At 35.2% G+C, this 19,474-nt stretch overlaps 1 protein-coding gene across 3 annotated transcripts in view; it reads right to left on the reverse strand.

Annotated features, from left to right (window-relative positions):
* ACVR1C (activin A receptor type 1C) overlaps nucleotides 1–17,338 on the reverse strand; it is a 70,383-nt gene extending 53,045 nt beyond the window's left edge. For all 3 annotated transcript variants that reach the window (XM_062199901.1, XM_062199900.1, XM_062199898.1), the window contains exon 1: nucleotides 17,170–17,338. In XM_062199901.1, coding sequence (XP_062055885.1) covers nucleotides 17,170–17,323 — 154 coding nt within the window. In that variant the 5' untranslated portion in view covers nucleotides 17,324–17,338. The remainder of the gene's footprint in view (nucleotides 1–17,169) is intronic.
* Nucleotides 17,339–19,474: the final 2,136 nt, after the last annotated feature.

Genomic DNA, 19,474 nt, shown 5'->3' on the forward strand with positions numbered 1-19,474 from the left:
CATGACTAGAGCCTAGGGAGATTACTGACGCCATGAACAGGAGTGTCAAATTGTTAAATCAGCAACAGGAGTCACTGTGTACTTACACCCCATGTGGGATCTGTCCCTAATGTGTCGTCTGAAGCCAAGTGATGCTATAACTAGTACTGAAACAGTATTTTTATACTTTGCGTTTCTGTGTGGGCACAAACTGATGAGGTCTTTACTAATTATATACTGAATTGATCTTCTGTATATAAAGAGAATTGGAAATGAAAAAAAAAAACAACCTGGTGTTAAAATGGAAATGGCATAGAAAATTAATTAATTTGAAAAAAAAAATTATGTAGGATCTCTGTCTTTAATGTGCTGTACATTGCTATTTAATGCTATAATTAGTAATCCAATGGTAGTTTTTTCACCTTGTGTTGCTATATGGGCAAAATGTTGAAATCTTTACCTAATATATACCAAACTGATCTGTATACAAAGAGAATTGAAAATGAATCTTTACATGAATGGAAGGGGAAAGGGAGCGGGAAGGGGGAGGATTGCGGGCGGGAGGGAAGTTATGGGAGGGGGGAAGCCATTGTAACCCATGGGCTATACTTTGGAAATTTATATTCATTAAATAAAAGTTAAAAAAAAAATACCATCCCTCATTGCACAGAACCTAGTTACATGACCACATTTAGCTACAGGAGCAGCTGAAACTATTGTCTGTTAGGTGGACAGTCGTAAGACCAACTGAAAGTCTAAGTTCTACTAAATGGAATTGAAGGAAATCACATGACTTTGAAACACTTTTCTTTTTTTTTTTAAATGGGAAAAATATCAGTTTAATTAAGGGCCTACTGAGTATCAGGCTCTGCAATAAACACTTTAAATGTTTGAGTTACTTTCTCATTTAAAGTCTATGAAATGGAGTCCATCACTCTCCATGCTGAATGTATTTGAAAACTACCCAAAGGGAAATTTTATAATGTATTATATATGTTTTTTATTTGTATTTTATAATGTATTATATAATGTAATATTATATAATACATATAATATACATATAACATATAACAATATTCTATAATACATATAATATACATATACATATACATATAAATTTTATAATGTAATATTATAATGTAATATTTTGATGATGAAATTTTGTTAACCATGACAAATTCCCAGATAGAAAAATGAATAAACAATAGGACCAAAGTTTCCAAAACACTTTTCAATCATCACAGTAACTTTTGATTCATGAGACTTTGTCCAATGAATATGTGTGCCACAAAACCAGCCAGATAAAATAAGGAATTTACAAAGAAAGAGTTTCATAATGCCCTATGCCTGTCTGCTCTACCCAATGCCAATTCCAAGAGTTACTATAATATGTAAACTTATACAGGTTGAACTAAAATCAGTGACTTTGAAACTTAATGTTCTGCTATTATTTTGTTGTGAAGTATAGTGATTATGCAGCAAAGTGCATCCAACATATAGGTAGAATATAACAAATCATTATAAACTCCCATGCGTAACACACTGCTCTACACTCCCTGCTCTGGGATACCACCACAACTATACCCCTTCCCCCAGGGTGGCCATTATCCTATTTGAAGAATAGCTATTCTCCTACCCTTTTTTTTTTTTTCAAAGATTTATTTATTTGAAAGTCAGAGTTACAAAGAGAGACAGAGACAGAGAAAGAAATATTCCATCCACTGATTCACTCGCCAGATAGCCAGAACAGCTGGGGATGGGCAAGACCTAAGCCAGGAGCCAGAAGCTTCCTCTAGGTCTCTCCAGTGGGTGGCAGAGATCCAGGTACTTGGGCCATCTTCTGCAGCTTTTCCAGGCCAATTGCAGGGAGCTGGATCAGAAGTGGAGCAGCCAAGACTCAAACCAGTATCCATATGGGATGCTGGTCTCAGAGGTGGCAGTTTTACCCATTATGCCACAATGGCAGCCCCTTCCCTGTCCTTTTTACAAAATAGTTTTATCATTATATTTGATCATTTCTTTGTGAACTTGGGCAAACTTGAACAATGAGTCCCAGAAATTCATATCCTATATGGTTTCAGGTCGAAGTTAGGATACTTCTTTTCACACTCATGAAATAGAATGTGTATAATTTGCCCTTCTCATACTCTCTTGTTAGGTTTTTATATCAAGGTTATGCACAATATGAGTTATGTATGGTTTCCTACTTATCAGCACCTTGGAAGTTTGCATAAGAATGATCGCTTCCTAGAAGCTTAGTGGAATTTTGAGGTAGAACCCCTACGGCTTTAAAATTTTCTTTAAAGGAATATTTACTATCTGTTTTAAAATTGCTGATTCAAGTTCTTTAAGGCCACAAGAATATTCAACTGTGGTAAATTATAATTAGAAGTTAGGTTGTTGATAAATTTTTATTTCAACCTTAAACAGTCTCATTAATTTTTGTATCTACTTTATACATGACAGTGGTGTAAAGTCTCCCTTTGAGATTGTGAACTTTTGTAGTTTTATATATATATATATATATATATATAAAATATATATGTATATTTACATATATATATATATGTAAATATTTTCTTTACTTTTGAGGCCATATTTTTAAATATCCAGGAATTTAATTTTATTAAGAATAATTGGTAAATTGAAATTTTAACCATTCTTAAGTGTATTTTTTTGACAGGCAGAGTTAGACATTGTGAGAGAGAGAGACAGAGAGAAAGGTCTTCCTTCCGTTGGTTCCGTTGGTCCCAAATGGTCGCTATGGCTGGAGCACTGCACCAATCCAAAGCCAGGAGCCAGGTGCTTCCTCCTGGTCTCCCATGAAGGTGCAGGGCCCAAGCATTTGGGCCATCCTCCATTGCCTTCCCAGGCCACAGCAGAGAGCTGGACTGGAAGAGGAGCAACCAGGACTAATACCTGGCACCCCAACTGGCACTAGAACCCTGGGTGCCGGCACTGCAGGTGGAGGATTAGCCTAGTGAGCCACGGCACCAGCCCTTAAGTGACCTTTTAAAAATTCTAGTAATATTTGTTGGGGTAAAGTTTAATTTGCTATTATTATGAGTAAACAAAAACTTTTGCTTGTTTAATATATATGGTATATCTTTTTACATCACAAAATTACATATGTGTAAGAATTCATTTTTAAATGTTATCTCTTTATTGAGACACAGAGACAGACAGATAGGCAGAAAGAAAGCTTCCATCTGCTGGTTCACTCTCCAAATGTCTGCAATGACCAGGACTAGGCCAGGCCAAAACCAAGAGCCAGGAATACAACCCAGGTCTCCCACGTGGGTGAGGGGACTCAACTACTTGAGCCATCACTGCTGCCTTCTATGATCTGCACTTTCAGGAAGCCAGGATTTGCACCCATTTACTCTGATGTGGGATGCTAGCATCTTAATTCATGGGCTAAACGCCCAAATTAAACTTTCCTTTTAAATACACACTTTTATTTATTTATTTTCTGATACTTTATTTGTTCTCATTAATGTAATATTAATACAGAGAGAACAGATTCAATGTAGTCATAGATTCCTTTCCTCTTCCCCTCTCCCTTTTCTTCCTTCCTTCCCTCCTTCCTTCCCCTCTATCCTTTCTTCCTTCCTTCCCTTCCTTTCCTTCCTTCCTTTTTAGTTTTTCACATACTATATTTTTAATCAACATTACAGTCAACAGATTAATGCCCTACTAAATAAAACAATCAGGAAGTAAAAAGCAAAAAGGCCCTAGTTCAGCAGTAATACAGGTAAGGGTCATAAACAATAATCAAAAGGAAAAGTGACCATTTCATTCATACACAGTAAACTTCAATGTAATCACAGATCATTAAAACTACGGTATTATAACATTCTTAACCATTGGTTTGACAAAGATATAAAATAAAATTTAACAAAAATATATTTGCAGCAATACTGAAACACACAGGCATTCTTTTCTTTTTGTTTTTTGATTTTTTTCTTTCTAAATTTTATCTTCCACATATAAGGAAGAACATGTGGTATTTGTCTTTCTGTGTCCAACTTATTTCACTCAACGTGATGTCCTTCTGTTGTATCCATTTTGATGCAAATGATACAACTGCATTATTTATTTTTATAGCTGAATAATATTCCATTTAATGTATATTTGTATATATAATATATATTTTGTTTTCTTTATGCATTCATCTGATGATGGACACCTTGGTTGATTTCATATTTTGGTTATGGGGCTGCTATAAGCATGGTTGTGCGTGCATCTCTTTGATATATGTCTTTTGGGGCATATATCAAAGAGATACACATATTTTTTAAGCAACATGTAACTGTATTTTTCTCCAATTTGATAATCAATTTTTTAAAATTGGAATGTTTAGTTTATTTATATTAAGTTATTTACATTAAGTTATTATTGACACATTTAGCTGCTTTCTTCTTGTCACACCTATGACATGCTTTATTTTCTTGCCTTCTGTTGGACTGTTTTTATTGTTTTTTCTTATTGAAGACTAAAAGGAATGCTCTAATGTTTCATTCATTTAGAAATGACAACGGGCACATTTCAAAGAAAGATGCTTGACAGTCTCTTTCCATTCATCCTGGACAAAAGGAGTCCTTTAGAACCATTTTAACTTTATGTACCCTTCTCTTGAAAAACACAGTACACCAATTTTATATTGCATGGTCATTTTATATTGTTTTTCAAAGACCCACAAGACATTTTTATTTTTGTTGCTGTAGATGAGTGTTCTTTAGAATTAGTTACATATTTATTACTTTCTTTGCTTTTCCATTTCCTCTGCATCTCAGAAATTTACTATTCCTTTTCTTTTGTTTGAGTATATTCTTTACAATTTCCTGTATCCAAGGATCTGCTAATTGATAATTCAATAGTCTACTTCCATTACTCTGAAAATCTTCCATATCCCCATCCTTTCCAGATTTTTTGCTTGATATAGAACTCTATTTTCCAGTGATCTTCTTTCAAACTATTGAAGACATAATTCTATGTATTCGGCCAGCACCACAGCTCAATAGGCTAATCCTCCGCCTTGCGGCGCCAGCACACCGGGTTCTAGTCCCGGTCAGGGCGCCGGACTCTATCCCGGTTGCCCCTCTTCCAGGCCAGCTCTCTGCTGTGGCCAGGGAGTGCAGTGGAGGATGGCCCAAGTGCTTGGGCTCTGCACCCGCATGGGAGACCAGGATAAGCACCTGGCTCCTGCCATCGGATCAGCGTGGTGCACCGGCCGCAGCGCACTGGCTGCGGCGGCCATTGGAGAGTGAACCAACGGCAAAGGGAAGACCTTTCTCTGTGTCTCTCTCTCTCACTGTCCACTCTGCCTGTCAAAAATAAATAAATTAATAATAAATAAAAAAAATAATTCTATGTATTATTCTCTTTTTTACACTCTGATATTACAAAGACAATGTGAGCCCTATTTTATAGTTCCTTTCTTCTCTGTCAGCTTTTAGGATGCCCATCTGCTTAGGTATGTCATTTTACGATTTCTTTCTATTTGTCCTCTTGATAGCCACTGAATTTCTGAAATTTATGGACTGGCTCTGGAAATATTTGAACTGTAATCTCTACAGAGATTGCTTTTGCTCAATTATGTCTTCTCTCTTTTTGGAATACCATGTAAAAGCACATGTTAAGCTTTTCTGCATTTTCCTTTATTTGTTTCATCTCTTGGTATTTTCTGTTATATATCCTCCATGTCCTGCATGACAAATAATTTTTATGACCTGTATTTAAAACCCCTAATTCTATTTTCAGTCACTGTATATCAATTGTCGTTAAACCTATCCCTTGAGTATTTGGTTTGTTATAATTTTTAATTTTTAAAATTTAGTTATCTTTATTTTTAAAAAGTTTTCTTCTGACATTTTTCAAATATGCTAGGTTAATTTTTTATGGTTTCTTACTCTCTAAAAATATTTTAAAACTTTTCTTTTGTATCTTTAAACTTTGAGGAATATTTGATCTAAAATTTTTGTCTGATAATTCCAATATATGGCACCGTTATCTATTTCTGGCATGTACTCTTTGCTGGTTTTTACTTGTGCCGTCTTGCATCCTTGTGTTTGCTTATTCTTCATCATGTTCTGATCATGTCCTTGGGAAAGTTTAATGTTATTATAGTGCCTTCCTCCAGGGAGAACAGTTGTACTTTCTTCTGGCAGGCAGCTGGAGTCACTAAGTTTTGGATAACCTAATTCAAGAATAATTTTTCTGGACAGCCTGCACCACTAGAGCAATGGAAACTCAGTCCTAAAGTTTATTTGAGAGACAGGCCATGTTCATAGCTTTCCAGAAACTAACTGTTGTTTTGTTTTCTGACTGTCTTCATTTCATTTTTTCCTTTCTGTGCTTAGAAATAAGCCCGGACCTCTTCTCTGGGGTTAAAAGGAGAAGGATCCAAATATAGCTTAAACTTGCTGTAAGGAAAAAGACTTTGAAATCTAAAATGCATAGGATTTCTACTAAACTACCTAAGTTAAGAAAATATTTCTTTGACTCATCTCCCTTACAACCTGAGCTCCTTAAGAACAAAACCCAATATTCTGCAAAAGTAGATACATATTAGGACAAAAATGTCCTATACCAGAAGAGGTGGTGTTAACCAAGCACTTATGGCATATCCCACATTTCAGTGCTTGGGTTCCAGTCCTATCTCTGGCTCATGATTTCAGCTTCTTGCCAATGCAGACCTTGGGAGGCAGCAGTGATGGCTCAACTAATTGAGTTCCTACCAACCCTGAAGGAGACCTGAACTAAATTTCTGGCTCCTAGCGTCAGCTGGGTATAGTCCCAGTAGTTGCAGGCATTTAGATAGCGAATCAGAGGGTGGGAATCAGTCAGTCAGTCTCTCTGTCTCTGTCTCTGTCTCTGTCTCTCTCTCTCTCTCTTCTTCTTCCTCTTCCTCTTCCTCTTCTTCCTCCTTCTCCTCTTCCTCCTCCTATTCTTCTTCTTCCTTCTCCTCCTCTTCTTCATCTTCCTCCTCTCTCTTATTCTTCTCTCCCTCTCTCTTCCTCTACGACTCTCAAAGAAATATCTTTCTTAATTTTAATTACCAGAAAGTTAAATAATAATGTCCTAAACAATAAGGGTGTTCACTGACTCATAAACAAAATACCTAGAAGTAGTCCAGTGACATTGTTGGGTCTCTATTAACAAACCAAAGAACAAGACTATTTCCAGATTTCCCATCAATGAGCTATTTTAGTGTTTAAGACATTTTGAGCTAAGTTTTTGATTCCTTTAATTGGAAGTATCCTGACTGACACATCACTGTTTTTAAGTTTTGCCAATCTAAAGGATAGAAAAACCAAGAATGTTGTTTTACTTTGCATCTCTGCAGCTATTGGTGAGGCTGACCCTTTTGGGACTTCTCTTCTGTAAAATTCCTGTGTGTGTCCTTTACCTCATTCAGCGCCGCACCCCTCTTTACTTTCCTCTGTCTCCAACTCTATCTTTCCAGACACATACACGCACACACATACATACTATCGTCTAACGGTTATCTTTTTCAGTCATATATGCTACAAATACTTCTAACCAATATTTAATTTATCCTTTGGCTCTATTTATGTTCTCTTTTATCATCCATTTTTATTTTAGTTCTCATGTCGTCAATTATATCTGTTTTTTTCCTATTATAGCAGCTGGGTTTCCTGTTTTATTTAGGAACAGCCTCCATACTATAAAGTCACAAAAATCTTTTTTTTCTAAATTTTCCTCTGACATTTAGATTGTTTTATATTTCACAATTAGATATTTAATCAAGCTGCAACTTATTTTTGTATATGGTATGACACTGTGGTACAACCCTGTTTTCTTCCAGATGGATAGATAATTATGCCAGTATCATTTCAAAAATAAACCATCCGAGAGTTTCCATTTTTGCCAAGTTACACTTTAGATGTCCACAAAAACCATTCTTGGTTCATACACACAAAAGAAATGCTAAATAAAATGCAAATGAAAACTCTTTTAAAAATTATGATTAAGTTGGTGAAAAAAATAAATGAATTACACAGCAGTCAAAAGTAAAGTACAAATCCAGAGAGATGGTTGAGCTCCTCGGGGGCTGCCATTCACCCTGGAGACACTGACCAGCTCTTGGTGGTCAGGTGCTTTGTATACTGGACTCCATTACAAGGTCAGCAGATAAAATGATGGTTCCGAAAAAAAGTAAAAGGTCGCATCAGAGATCCTTGTATAAATCAGGTAACTGCTGTGAAAGGCATTACTTTGAAAGCAAAATAAAAAAGAATGTCCCAAAGCGAGAGATGAATTGAATACACATCTGCCTCAGCTTTGACTTTAGGTAGATCAGAACGAAGAAGAAAAAATTCTCCCTGACAACCCCTCCCTACCAGCTATATATCTAAAGTTGGACTTATATTCAGAATTCACTCTTTATGTTGATCCAAAAGACTAAACCAAAGTATTGAATGAACTGGGTTGGTAGCACAGTACCTGGTACAAGCTAATATAAATATTCTCTGGGGAAACACATTTTAAATACAGTTTTCAAGAGTTTCCTCCAGATCGGATTTTCATAAACGTAAGCTGACAATCATGAGTCAGAAGATACACAAAAAGCCATCAAAAAGATAAGTAAGCAAGATCAATAATAGCAGAATCAAATACCACAGAAGCAGCAGATGCTGAAATTATCAAAGAATCAAAGATTAGAAAAAATAAAAAATAATGTTTAAAAGACATGGAAGATAGAGACAGAGACCAAACTACACCAAATCAGTAAAGGAACTGTAAGAAGCAGGGTGCTATAATCATGTGAGTCATTGAATTCCTTTATTGTTTAAGACATTTTTGTGTAAGCTTTTCATACCTTTAACTGAAAATATCACTACAGAGATGCATACCCAAAACATCTTTCAACATTAATGAATTTTTCCCCTATTATTCATTTATTTATACTACCTGGATTTCCCCCCTCAGTACACAGTGATTTATACTTCAACAAGTATTTTATTTTTGAAATGAAAATATTTTGCAGAGTTAAGGATATGTCATTTACTCCTGAAGGTGAATTTCTCCCATGAAAATCATTTGTCTCCTAATGTCAAAGGAAGCTAAAAGTGGATAATCATACACATCTTGTGACAGGCAGGAAATTTAGCAACACCTAGGTGTACTAGATCAAAGAGCACCACCTTCAGAGCAAGAAACACAGCATTCAGAAAGGTGCACAGATATTTTTGGAATTGAAGAAAGCTCTTCTTATCTGGTCTAAAAATACACAGGAAGAAGAAATTAGAGTAACTTGCATTAAGTATATATAAGCTTCTCTTGTTTAAAAGATTTGCATAGTCTATATTTAAATACCCAATACTATCTCTGCTTGGTGAGAGTAACAACAATTTTGTTATTAATAAGGACATGAACTCAAAGCACTAGTCAAATAAATGGTGCTTTTGGGAAATGAATTTTGTCTTCCAAGTTTTACATGGAAAATACACCTGTAGGTACCTGTGTTAACCAGTTGAATTTGCTGGTAACTTCTCCAGTGTCATCAAAGATATCTACATCAACAGACTGCAGGGAGGGGGCAAGTTTTCTTATATTATATTGTACCAAAATATGAAATAATTTTCATCAAATCAAATTATTAACTCTGACAATTTAAATCCATGTTCAATGTCAAACAAGATGGTCTTTTTTAAAAAGGGCAAGTGATTGAATTCAATGTGATCTAACCAAATTTTAGCATCATTGTGTAGGGGGTAAAGCTGCCACCTGCGATGCCAGCATCCTATATGGACACTGGTTTGAGAGCAGTTTCTCTACGTCCAATCCAGCTCCTTATTAAAGGCCTGGGAAAAGCAGCAGAAGATGGTCCAAGTGTTTCTGTTCCTCCCACCCACGTGGGATACCTGGAATAAGGTCCTAGCTCCTGGTTTCAGCCTGGCTCAGCCCTGGAAATTAAGGACATCTGGGAAGTGAACCAGGGGATGGAGAATATCTCTCCAGCATGTTCACTCACTCTCGTGCTCGCTCTCTCTCTCTCTCTCTCTCTCTGTATCTTTGTAAATCTGACTTTCAAATTAAATAAATCTTAAAAAAAATTTACTTACAATGATATGAATTAATTTGAATTACATCTAATCCATTTTAATATTTCAAATGAATGGGTAAGATAAATTTTAAAGCCATTTAAGAGAAAATATATGAAATTAAAAGAGTAACTAGATTTTTAACATGTTTTTAGTACAATGGATTAAAATAATAAATGTCCTTTCTCCATCTAAAATTAACCCAATTTAAGTTCCACCAAAAGGAGAATTTCTTATACTTACACCGTGAACAAGCCTATTGGTGGTATGTGACCAGCGCTTTTATTTAATGAAATAGCAAAGATCAGAGTACCTCACATATTTTAAAGTTAAGTATGTTCTGTAAAATTCTTCAGCTGTTTGTGTATATGGTGTGTGGAAATTATATAAAATGTATTTCCTTTTATGTATTAAATAGAAACCTGTGTGAAAGCCACTAAGGTTTCAGCAATTAGTGTCAAACAGTTAAAAAGATTTTCTGTGAGTACCAGCAGTTCTCCAACTGTTGAGTGACCAGGGCACCAGCAGAGAGAACAGGATATTGGGAGTGGAAGTGGGTAGGGTGGTCAACAGCTATACACAAGATAGAAATTTTGTCAAAAAGAAACAAGGCAAGGGCACAATTATTACAGACAAGCCCTTGAGACAGAAGTCAGTCAGACCAAGTTACTGCACTTGTATCATCACCCACCCAGAAACGGCCCCACCATCTAGGTGAGTGGAGGAAAGAGCCAGAAAGGAAAGAATGCATTTGGCTCCCAGCTGGGACCATAAAAGGAAGTCAAAGACTTTGCCTAACCTCTTCTGATAACTTCCCTGATCTTTTCTTCAACTGTTTTGCCCATGAACATGATGAAAATTACCAAAGTATCGTCGAAATATCTCACAGACTGCTTTGCAGAGTGCTTTAATGAATAGCCATGCATTGCTTAATGACAAGAAACGCATTATTAGACAATTTCATTGTTGTATGAACATTACAGAGATGGAGCGTATTTACAAAATCCAAGATATTATAGCCTACTATACACCCAGGCTATATGGTATAACCTACTGCTCACAGGCTACACATCTGTATACCATGTTCCTGTATTGAATACTATAGGCAACTGTAACATAAAGATAAATATGTACCTAAACATATATAAGCATAGAAAATATATATTAAAAATACTAGACAATAGGAATTTTTCAGCTCCATTATAATCTTATGGGGTCACCATCATGCATACAGTCCATTATTGACTGAAAAATCATCATATAGAGCATAACTACATTTTTTGTATGAAAATTAATCGAGATATTTAATAGACAGTGCAAACCATAATTTCATCTGAATATAAATGTATGCACATGTTTCCAATGAGTTATCTATCAATAACTACATTTTTAAATTATAAGGATCACATGATCCTTACTAAGCAGAGCAGAGAATAGAAATCACACTCACTGATGACAAGGCAATGGTGAAGTTGTTGGCACTGGCTATGTTAGCAGTCAGCTTGGAGGTTCCCAACTCTCTGCAAACACCTGCTGTTCCAAATACAGCTAATAATCATTTATTGCTACCTCACAGACAGAACAATCCCACACAAGATGACTGTACATGCACTCCTTTTCAATTTAATGTCCATTTACTATACAATGTTGTTAAAAGAAACAGATTCTCAGTTTAAGTAAAGATATAAATGTTTGAACATAATGGAATGTCATATAGCATGGATTGCAGACATGTTTATTAGTAGACAATACATCTTCCCTATTAAAGGTAATACTTGAAAACCAATTAATGTAATCCATCATATCAACAGACTGCAGAAGAAAGATCATAGGTAATCTCAACAAATTCATGAACATATTTGAAAAAAGTAATGCCTAGTTTTTATTTGGCAAAAAGAAAATATTTTTATAAAACTTAGAGTAAATTCCTCAATTGGTAGCAGGAATCACTAAAAACATACAGTTAGTACCATGATTAATGGTAATAGACTGAATAATACTGCATTATATGTTTAGGCAGTTTGTAGTTGAGCCAGGAAGGACCTGCATTCTAGTTGGCACTGAGTACTTTGAATTTGCCTAATACCATACAGAGCATCTTGTCTTGCATGGCCTTCATCATAGTCAAAGTGCCATCTTGCTCTCATTCTGACTTACGGAATGAAGTCCTGAGGATAATTCACCATTGAAAAAACACATTGAAGAGGTCACAGCCACTGTCTATGAGAAAATATTCCTTCCCACACTTCCCATACTTTTGTATTTGATCATGCAGAAGACCAGCACCAAATATGAGGGACCTTTACTTTAAAGTGTTTTCTCTGATCTACACATTAGAGTGTCTTGGGCGGAGAAACTTTAGGGAAACAGAGTGCACACAAGACTCATAGATACCAGATCACCAGCAAATCAAGGAAGTCTATGGGACCTGAGGCAGAGATAGTAAATGCAGTCTAAAAACCATGAGTGCAAAGTAGCTTACTAGGGGATGAAATACGCCAAGTATAATTTACCTGATTACAATATATAAGACAAAGGTTTGGGACAGTGTTTCCCAAAGAGTGGGACAAGTACCAGTGGGAGTGCATGAAATGACTATTAAAGGTTTTTGAGATGAATTGAGGTGGTAAATGCACATGAACTTAAATAACATTGACTCGCAAGATCTTTTTCTCTAATTTTCTACTTCTTTCTGATTTTGTATAAACAAAAATCATTTCCTGCTGGTAAGTTTTTTTTAACTTCTATTTAATGAATATAAATTTCCAAAGTATAGCTTATGGATTACAATGGCTTCCCCCACACACAACTTCCCTCCCACCCGCAACCCTCCCCTTTCCCGCTCCCTCTCCCCTTCATTTCACATCAAGATTCATTTTCAATTCTCTTTATAAACAGATCAGTTAGCACACATCAAGCAAAGATTTCAACAGTTTGCCCCCACATAGCAACACAAAGTGAAAAAACACTGTTGGAGTACTAGTTATAGCATTAAATAACAGTGTACAGCACATTAAAGACAGAGATCCCATATGATATATTTTTTAAAAATTAATTAATTTTCTATGCAATTTCCAATTTAACACCAGGTTTTTTTTTTATTTTCAATTATCTTTATATACAGAAGATCGATTCAGTATATACTAAGTAAAGATTTCATCAGTTTGCACCCACACAGAAACACAAAGTGTAAAAATACTGTTTCAGTACTAGTTATAGCATTACTTCACATTGGACAACACATTAAGGACAGATTCCACATGGGATGTAAGTACACAGTGACTCCTGTTGTTGACTTAACAATTTGACACTCTTGTTTATGGCATCAGTAATCTCACTAGGCTCCAGTCATGATTTGCCAAGGCTATGGAAGCCTTTAGGGTTCGCCGACTTTGATCTTATTCTGATAGGGTCATAGTCAAAGTGGAAGTTCTCTCCTCCCTTCAGAGAAAGGTACCTCCTTCTTTGATGGCCCCGTTCTTTCCACTGGGATCTCACTCACAGAGATCTTTCATTTACATCTTTTTTTTTTTTTTCTGGAGTGTCTTGGCTTTCCATGCAAAAATACTCTCATGGGCTCTTCAGCCAGATCCGAATGCCTTAAGGGCTGATTCTGAGGCCAGAGTGCTATTTAGGACATCTGCCATTCTATGAGTCTGCTGTGTCTTCCACTTGGCATGTTAGATCGTTCTCTCCCTTTTTGATTCTATCAGTTAGAATTAGCAGACACTAGTCTTGTTTGTGTGATCCTTTGACTCTTAGACCTATCAGAGTCATAAATTGTGAATTGAAATTGATCACTTGGACTAGTGAGATGGCATTGGTACACGCCACCTTGATGGGATTGCATTGGAATCCCCTGGCACGTTTCCAACTCCACCAAGCGGGGCAAGTCCGATTGAGCATATCACAAATTGTACATCTCCTCCCTCTCTTTTTCCCACTCTTATATTTAACAGGGATCACTTTTCAGTTAAAATTTAAACACCTAAGAAAAATTGTGTGTTAATTAAAGAGTTCAACCACTGGTACTAGAACAACAACAAAAATACTAAAAAGGATAAAGTATTACATTGTACATCAACAGTCAGGACAAGAGCTGATCAAGTCATTGTTTCTTATAGTGTCCATTTCACTTCAACAGGTTTCCCCTTTGGTGCTCAGTTACTTGTCACTGATCAGGGAAAATAAATGATATTTGTCCCTTTGGGACTGGCTTAAATCACTCAGCATGATGTTTTCCAGATTCCTCCATCTTGTTGCAAATGACCAGGTTTCATTGGTTTTTACTGCTGTATAGTATCCTATAGAGTACATGTCCCATAATTTCTTTATCCAGTCTACTGTTGATGGGCATTTGAGTTGCTTCCAGGTCTTAGCTATTGTGAATTGAGCTTCAATAAACATTAATGTGCAGATGGCTTTTTTGTTTGCCAAATTAATTTCCTTTGGGTAAATTCCAAGGAGTGGGATGGCTGGGTTGTATGGTAGGGTTATATTCAGATTTCTGAGGAATCTCCAGACTGACTTCCATAGTGGCTTAACCAGTTTGCATTCCCGCCAACAGTGGGTTAGTGTCCCTTTTTCCCCACATCCTCTCCAGCATCTATTGTTGGTAGATTTCTGAATGTGAACCATTCTAACCGGGGTGAGGTGAAACCTAAATACCTTGGAATAAACTTAACCAAGGACATTAAAGATCTCTACGATGAAAACTACAAAACCTTAAAGAAAGTAATGGAAGAGGATACCAAAAAATGGAGAAATCTTCCATGCTCATGGATTGGAAGAATCAATATCATCAAAATGTCTATTCTCCTAAAAGCAGTTTATACATTCAATGCAATACCAATCAAGATACCGAAGAAATTCTTCTCAGATCTGGAAAAAATGATGCTAAAATTCATATGGAGACACAGAAGACCTCGAATAGCCAAAGCAATCTTGTACAACAAAAACAAAGCTGGAGGCATCACAATACCAGATTTCAGGACATACTACAGGGCAGTTGTTATCAAACCAGCATGGTACTGGTACAGAAACAGATGGATAGACCAATAGAACAGAATAGAAACACCAGAAATCAATCCAAACATCTACAGCCAACTTATATTTGATCAAAAATCCAAAACCAATCCCTGGAATAAGGATAGTCTATTCAATAAATGGCGCTGGGAAAATTGGATTTCCACATGCAGAATCATGAAGCAAGACCCCTATCTTTCACCTTACACAAAAATTCACTCAACATGGATTAAAAACTTAAATCTACAACCCAAAACCATCAAATTATTAGAGAGCATTGGAGAAACCCTGCAAGATATAGGTACAGGCAAAGACTTCCTGGAAAAGACCCCAGAAGCAGAGGCAGTCAAAGCAAAAATTAACATTTGGGATTGCATCAAATTGAGAAGTTTCTGTACTGCAAAAGGAACAGTCAGGAGAGTGAAGAGGCAACCAACAGAATGGGGAAAAATATTTGCAAACTACACAATAGATAAAGGGTTGATAACCAGAATCTACAAAGAAATCAAGAAACTCCACAACATCAAAACAAACAACCCACTTAAGAGATGGCCCAAGGACCTCAATAGACATTTTTCAAAAGAGGAAATCCAAATGGCCAACAGGCACATGAAAAAATGTTCAAGATCACTAGCAATCAGAGAAATGCAAATCAAAACCTGCTAGTAAGATTTAACACTTTTTTCTTCCATCTTTTAAAAAAGAGGGAATACAAAATATTCAACCAAAAGGTAATGATATCGCTTTTTTGTTTATTTGCTTATTTTAATAGTTATCTTCTATTTGGAGCCAGTAAATTGGCTTTTAAGTTGTGGTCATAGTACTAAATTTCTGTAGAAAATAAATGTTTTTTCAATTTCATGAAAGGGGTTAATTTATTTTTTATAAAGATTTTTATTTATTTATTTGAGTTGTAGAGTTACAGACAGTGAGAGAGAAAGACAGAAAGAAAGGTCTTCCTTCCATTGGTTCACTCCCCAGATGGCCACAACGACCAGAGCTGCACCAATCCAAAGCCAGGTGCTTCTTCCCCATCTCCTATGTAGCTACAGGAGCCCAAACACTTGGGCCATCTTCTACTGCTTTCCTAGGCCATAGCATAGAGCTGGGTTGGAAGAGGAGCAGCCAGGACTAGAACCAGCGTCCATATGGGATGCCGGTGCTGCAGGCAGAGGATTAACCTACTACATCACAAAGCCAGCCCAAGGGGTTAATTTATTTAAAAAATAGATAAAAATTACTAGAATGGTATAGTATTAACAGAGTAACACACTCATATGAATGCCTGAAATTGGATAACAGTATTTCAAATGTTAATTTGAAATTAAGTACATAACTGTCTATAGATATTAATGCATAAGTAAGTGTTACATTGTTACTATAAAATGTTAAATAAAATTTACCAGCAGGTACATTTTCATATCATAAATTAGCTTTTAATTCTGAATTACATGCCCCTACTGTCTCCCAAACTTTTAGATTCCTGTTTGCTGATAAAAACCAGATTGGAATTTTCTGTCTTTTTTTTTTTTCTGTTTCTTACACATTGGGATAAATAAGGCACCATGAAATTGGGCTAAAGGCAGGAATATAGCTGAATGATAATGAAGAGTCAAATTCTATTTTAGCTCTGTCTTTCTGCTTATGAGTGCTCTCACTGATTGTGGGTAGATAAAGAAGATATGAAGAAAGTATTCATAGAAAAAATATTACATCCACATATAAATGGCAATCTACTGTGTTTAGTTTTGCCCTTTATTTCTTTATATGTGTGAATGTATATATTTCCTTTAAAATAATCCATATAAGTTTACATTTTATAAGAAGTCATTAGTCATTTCAAAAAATATAATTCACATGAACACGTCTCTCCAAAAATTGTAAGTTGTCATCAATATTTAGACAGAGGTGCATTTTAAAAAAAAAAATATCAACCTCAGCTAGACTCTAAAAAATTTTACTAGTCTAAAACAAAAAGAGAATTGTAAAACAGATTTTTTTATTTAAAGAAACATAAGAGAGTTTGATTTCTACCATGCTTGGAGTTTCCCAAGAATAAAATTAAACTTGGAAGGAACAAAGATAAATCCCTTACCTTTTGGAAGGTGCAGTGTTATATTGTTGCAAAAATCTGTGAAGCAGCACTCAGTTTTGGTAACATTGTTGGAACTATGGCAGAAGACTTGAGCATTTAATTCTGGGAGGGATACACAGGACTTGATCACCTGTTCTTTTCCATTGGTTAGCATGACTGATGCCCAACATGCTCCTTCTGTTTGGCAGGTAAAGTTTGAAGAGTCACACAAAAGACACACACACTTCAATCCTGGAAACAGTAAGGTAAAAAGGCTTTAATATACAAAAGATGGGATACAAATATATTGCATAATACTTCAGAGTTGAATTAAATCAATGAAAATTAAAGAAGAACTTAAATAAACAATATTCAATAAACACATGTTAGTGATGTTACTTCCTCTCTGTCATGTTTCCTTTTACTAAATATGTTTCCCAATTATTATCCACAATTACTGGTCCTTTAATGAATTCATCCAATTGCTACTATATTTTAAAATATTTTCTCATTTATACACTACATACCCTCCTTCTTAATTTCAATCCCAAATCAATAATAGCTATGAGATAGGAAGATACCATATCACAGCAACCAAGGGGAGCTGTCCAACATCATTTGTGGAACCTCACAGTGGTTATGGTAGCTACATAGCTAAACAATTCAGTGTATTTTGTTCATTTGCCTTTTCCTTTTAAACTTTTAAGAAGATGTGCTAAGCACAAAAAATAACTATAGAAATTTATAGTTCTAAAAATAGTTTTGGTTCTCTATATTCTGTGATGCTTTAAAATATTATTGTTATTGGTATAGTATCTTTAAGATATTGATGAGCCATTATTCTTCCCCCTGTTTGCTAAGAAACATATCTTAGAATGAGAATCATTTGAACATAGACTATGACCTTCAGGAAATTTCCTTTAGTGGCTTTATATGTGCCATAAAGTAAAGCATATAAAAAACAGAATTTAATATATCTATACCAAGAAAACTTTAAAAGTTAGACTTCATTAATCTGTTCACTTCCAAAAATCTCTGAACATTTTCCACATACTGCACACACACACACACACAACATGACACTCTGGGCAGAAACCCAACCCACTTATTAAAGTGACACTCTTTTCTTTTGCTTTGATGTAAAATATTTGTCAGGATTAAGAGTCCAGTGGTTGTAATTCAAATTTTATTTAATATATGATTTCTAAATAATATAATAAAAAATAAAGTTTCACTCTATTACTTTAACAAACTTTTAATTAAATCATCACTGTCCCCCAGTTATCTAAATATCCAAGGCTTTATGAATCATTATTACTAAAATTAGACTTTAAATTGCTAATTATTCAATTTATAGCTGGTTTTATACCTCTAAAATAGTTGATCTGGAAATAGCAACTCTTTCTCAATTTCAAATACTAGTATGGGAATACAATGGATAATAGTTCTATACAACTGGAATGTAAGAAAGAATAAATTTTATATTAATCACATGGAAATTACTCTCATCTCAATCTTTTGACTGGTCAAATAATATTCTTATAAACATTTGTATTTATATGTTCTAAGTGAAACAAAATCCTAAAACAAATTATAATCTTATTAGCAATGCTAGACCTAGCATAATTGTTCACTCTATGTATTCCAGTTGTGGTTAACATAAATAAACATAATGTTTTATCATTATTTATGCACTAAAGTAGAATGTAGGTTCTAGCTGATTGGGATTCATAGGTAGATATATAAAATCTAGTGATTTAGAAAATGTTCTAAGGTACTTTGCTTGTATAAAGTAGAGCTAATATAGTGATACTCGGGTGTCTTCTGACAATAGAATCCTTCTAATAGTTTTCAAATTCTAATCTGATTAGGGCTTCAAATCTTGGTTATGCTACCCTTGTAATCTTAGACTTACTTAATCCCTCTGTGCCTACACTTCCTTCTATGAAAGGTAAGAAGATCAATATGCCTGCTTATAATATTGTTGCTGAGAATAAATTAATCTATATAAAGACAATTTCTCGCTCATAAGAATAAAATATAAAAATTAGCAACCATCTTTTTATTATTGAAGAAAGTAAAGCTATTGCCTTATGTAAACAATTGAAACATACTTGTTACACATAAAAGAACAGCTGGACGAACTGTAGTGTAGAAAACTTTTAAAGCCATAAAAAAAAAAAAAAAATCTTTCTGCTTGCCAAGCATGAGCTGACTGCTCTCATTCTTTCAATGGCCCAGGTTACATCCACTGCAATCCAATGTCTTGCAATTGTCCAGACAGAGAATTTAGGAGAAGACAATGGTTTTGCACCTAGCTATGTCA

The sequence above is a fragment of the Lepus europaeus genome, chromosome 1, assembly GCF_033115175.1.
Source record: "Lepus europaeus isolate LE1 chromosome 1, mLepTim1.pri, whole genome shotgun sequence".
In the NCBI taxonomy this organism is placed as follows: domain Eukaryota; kingdom Metazoa; phylum Chordata; class Mammalia; order Lagomorpha; family Leporidae; genus Lepus; species Lepus europaeus.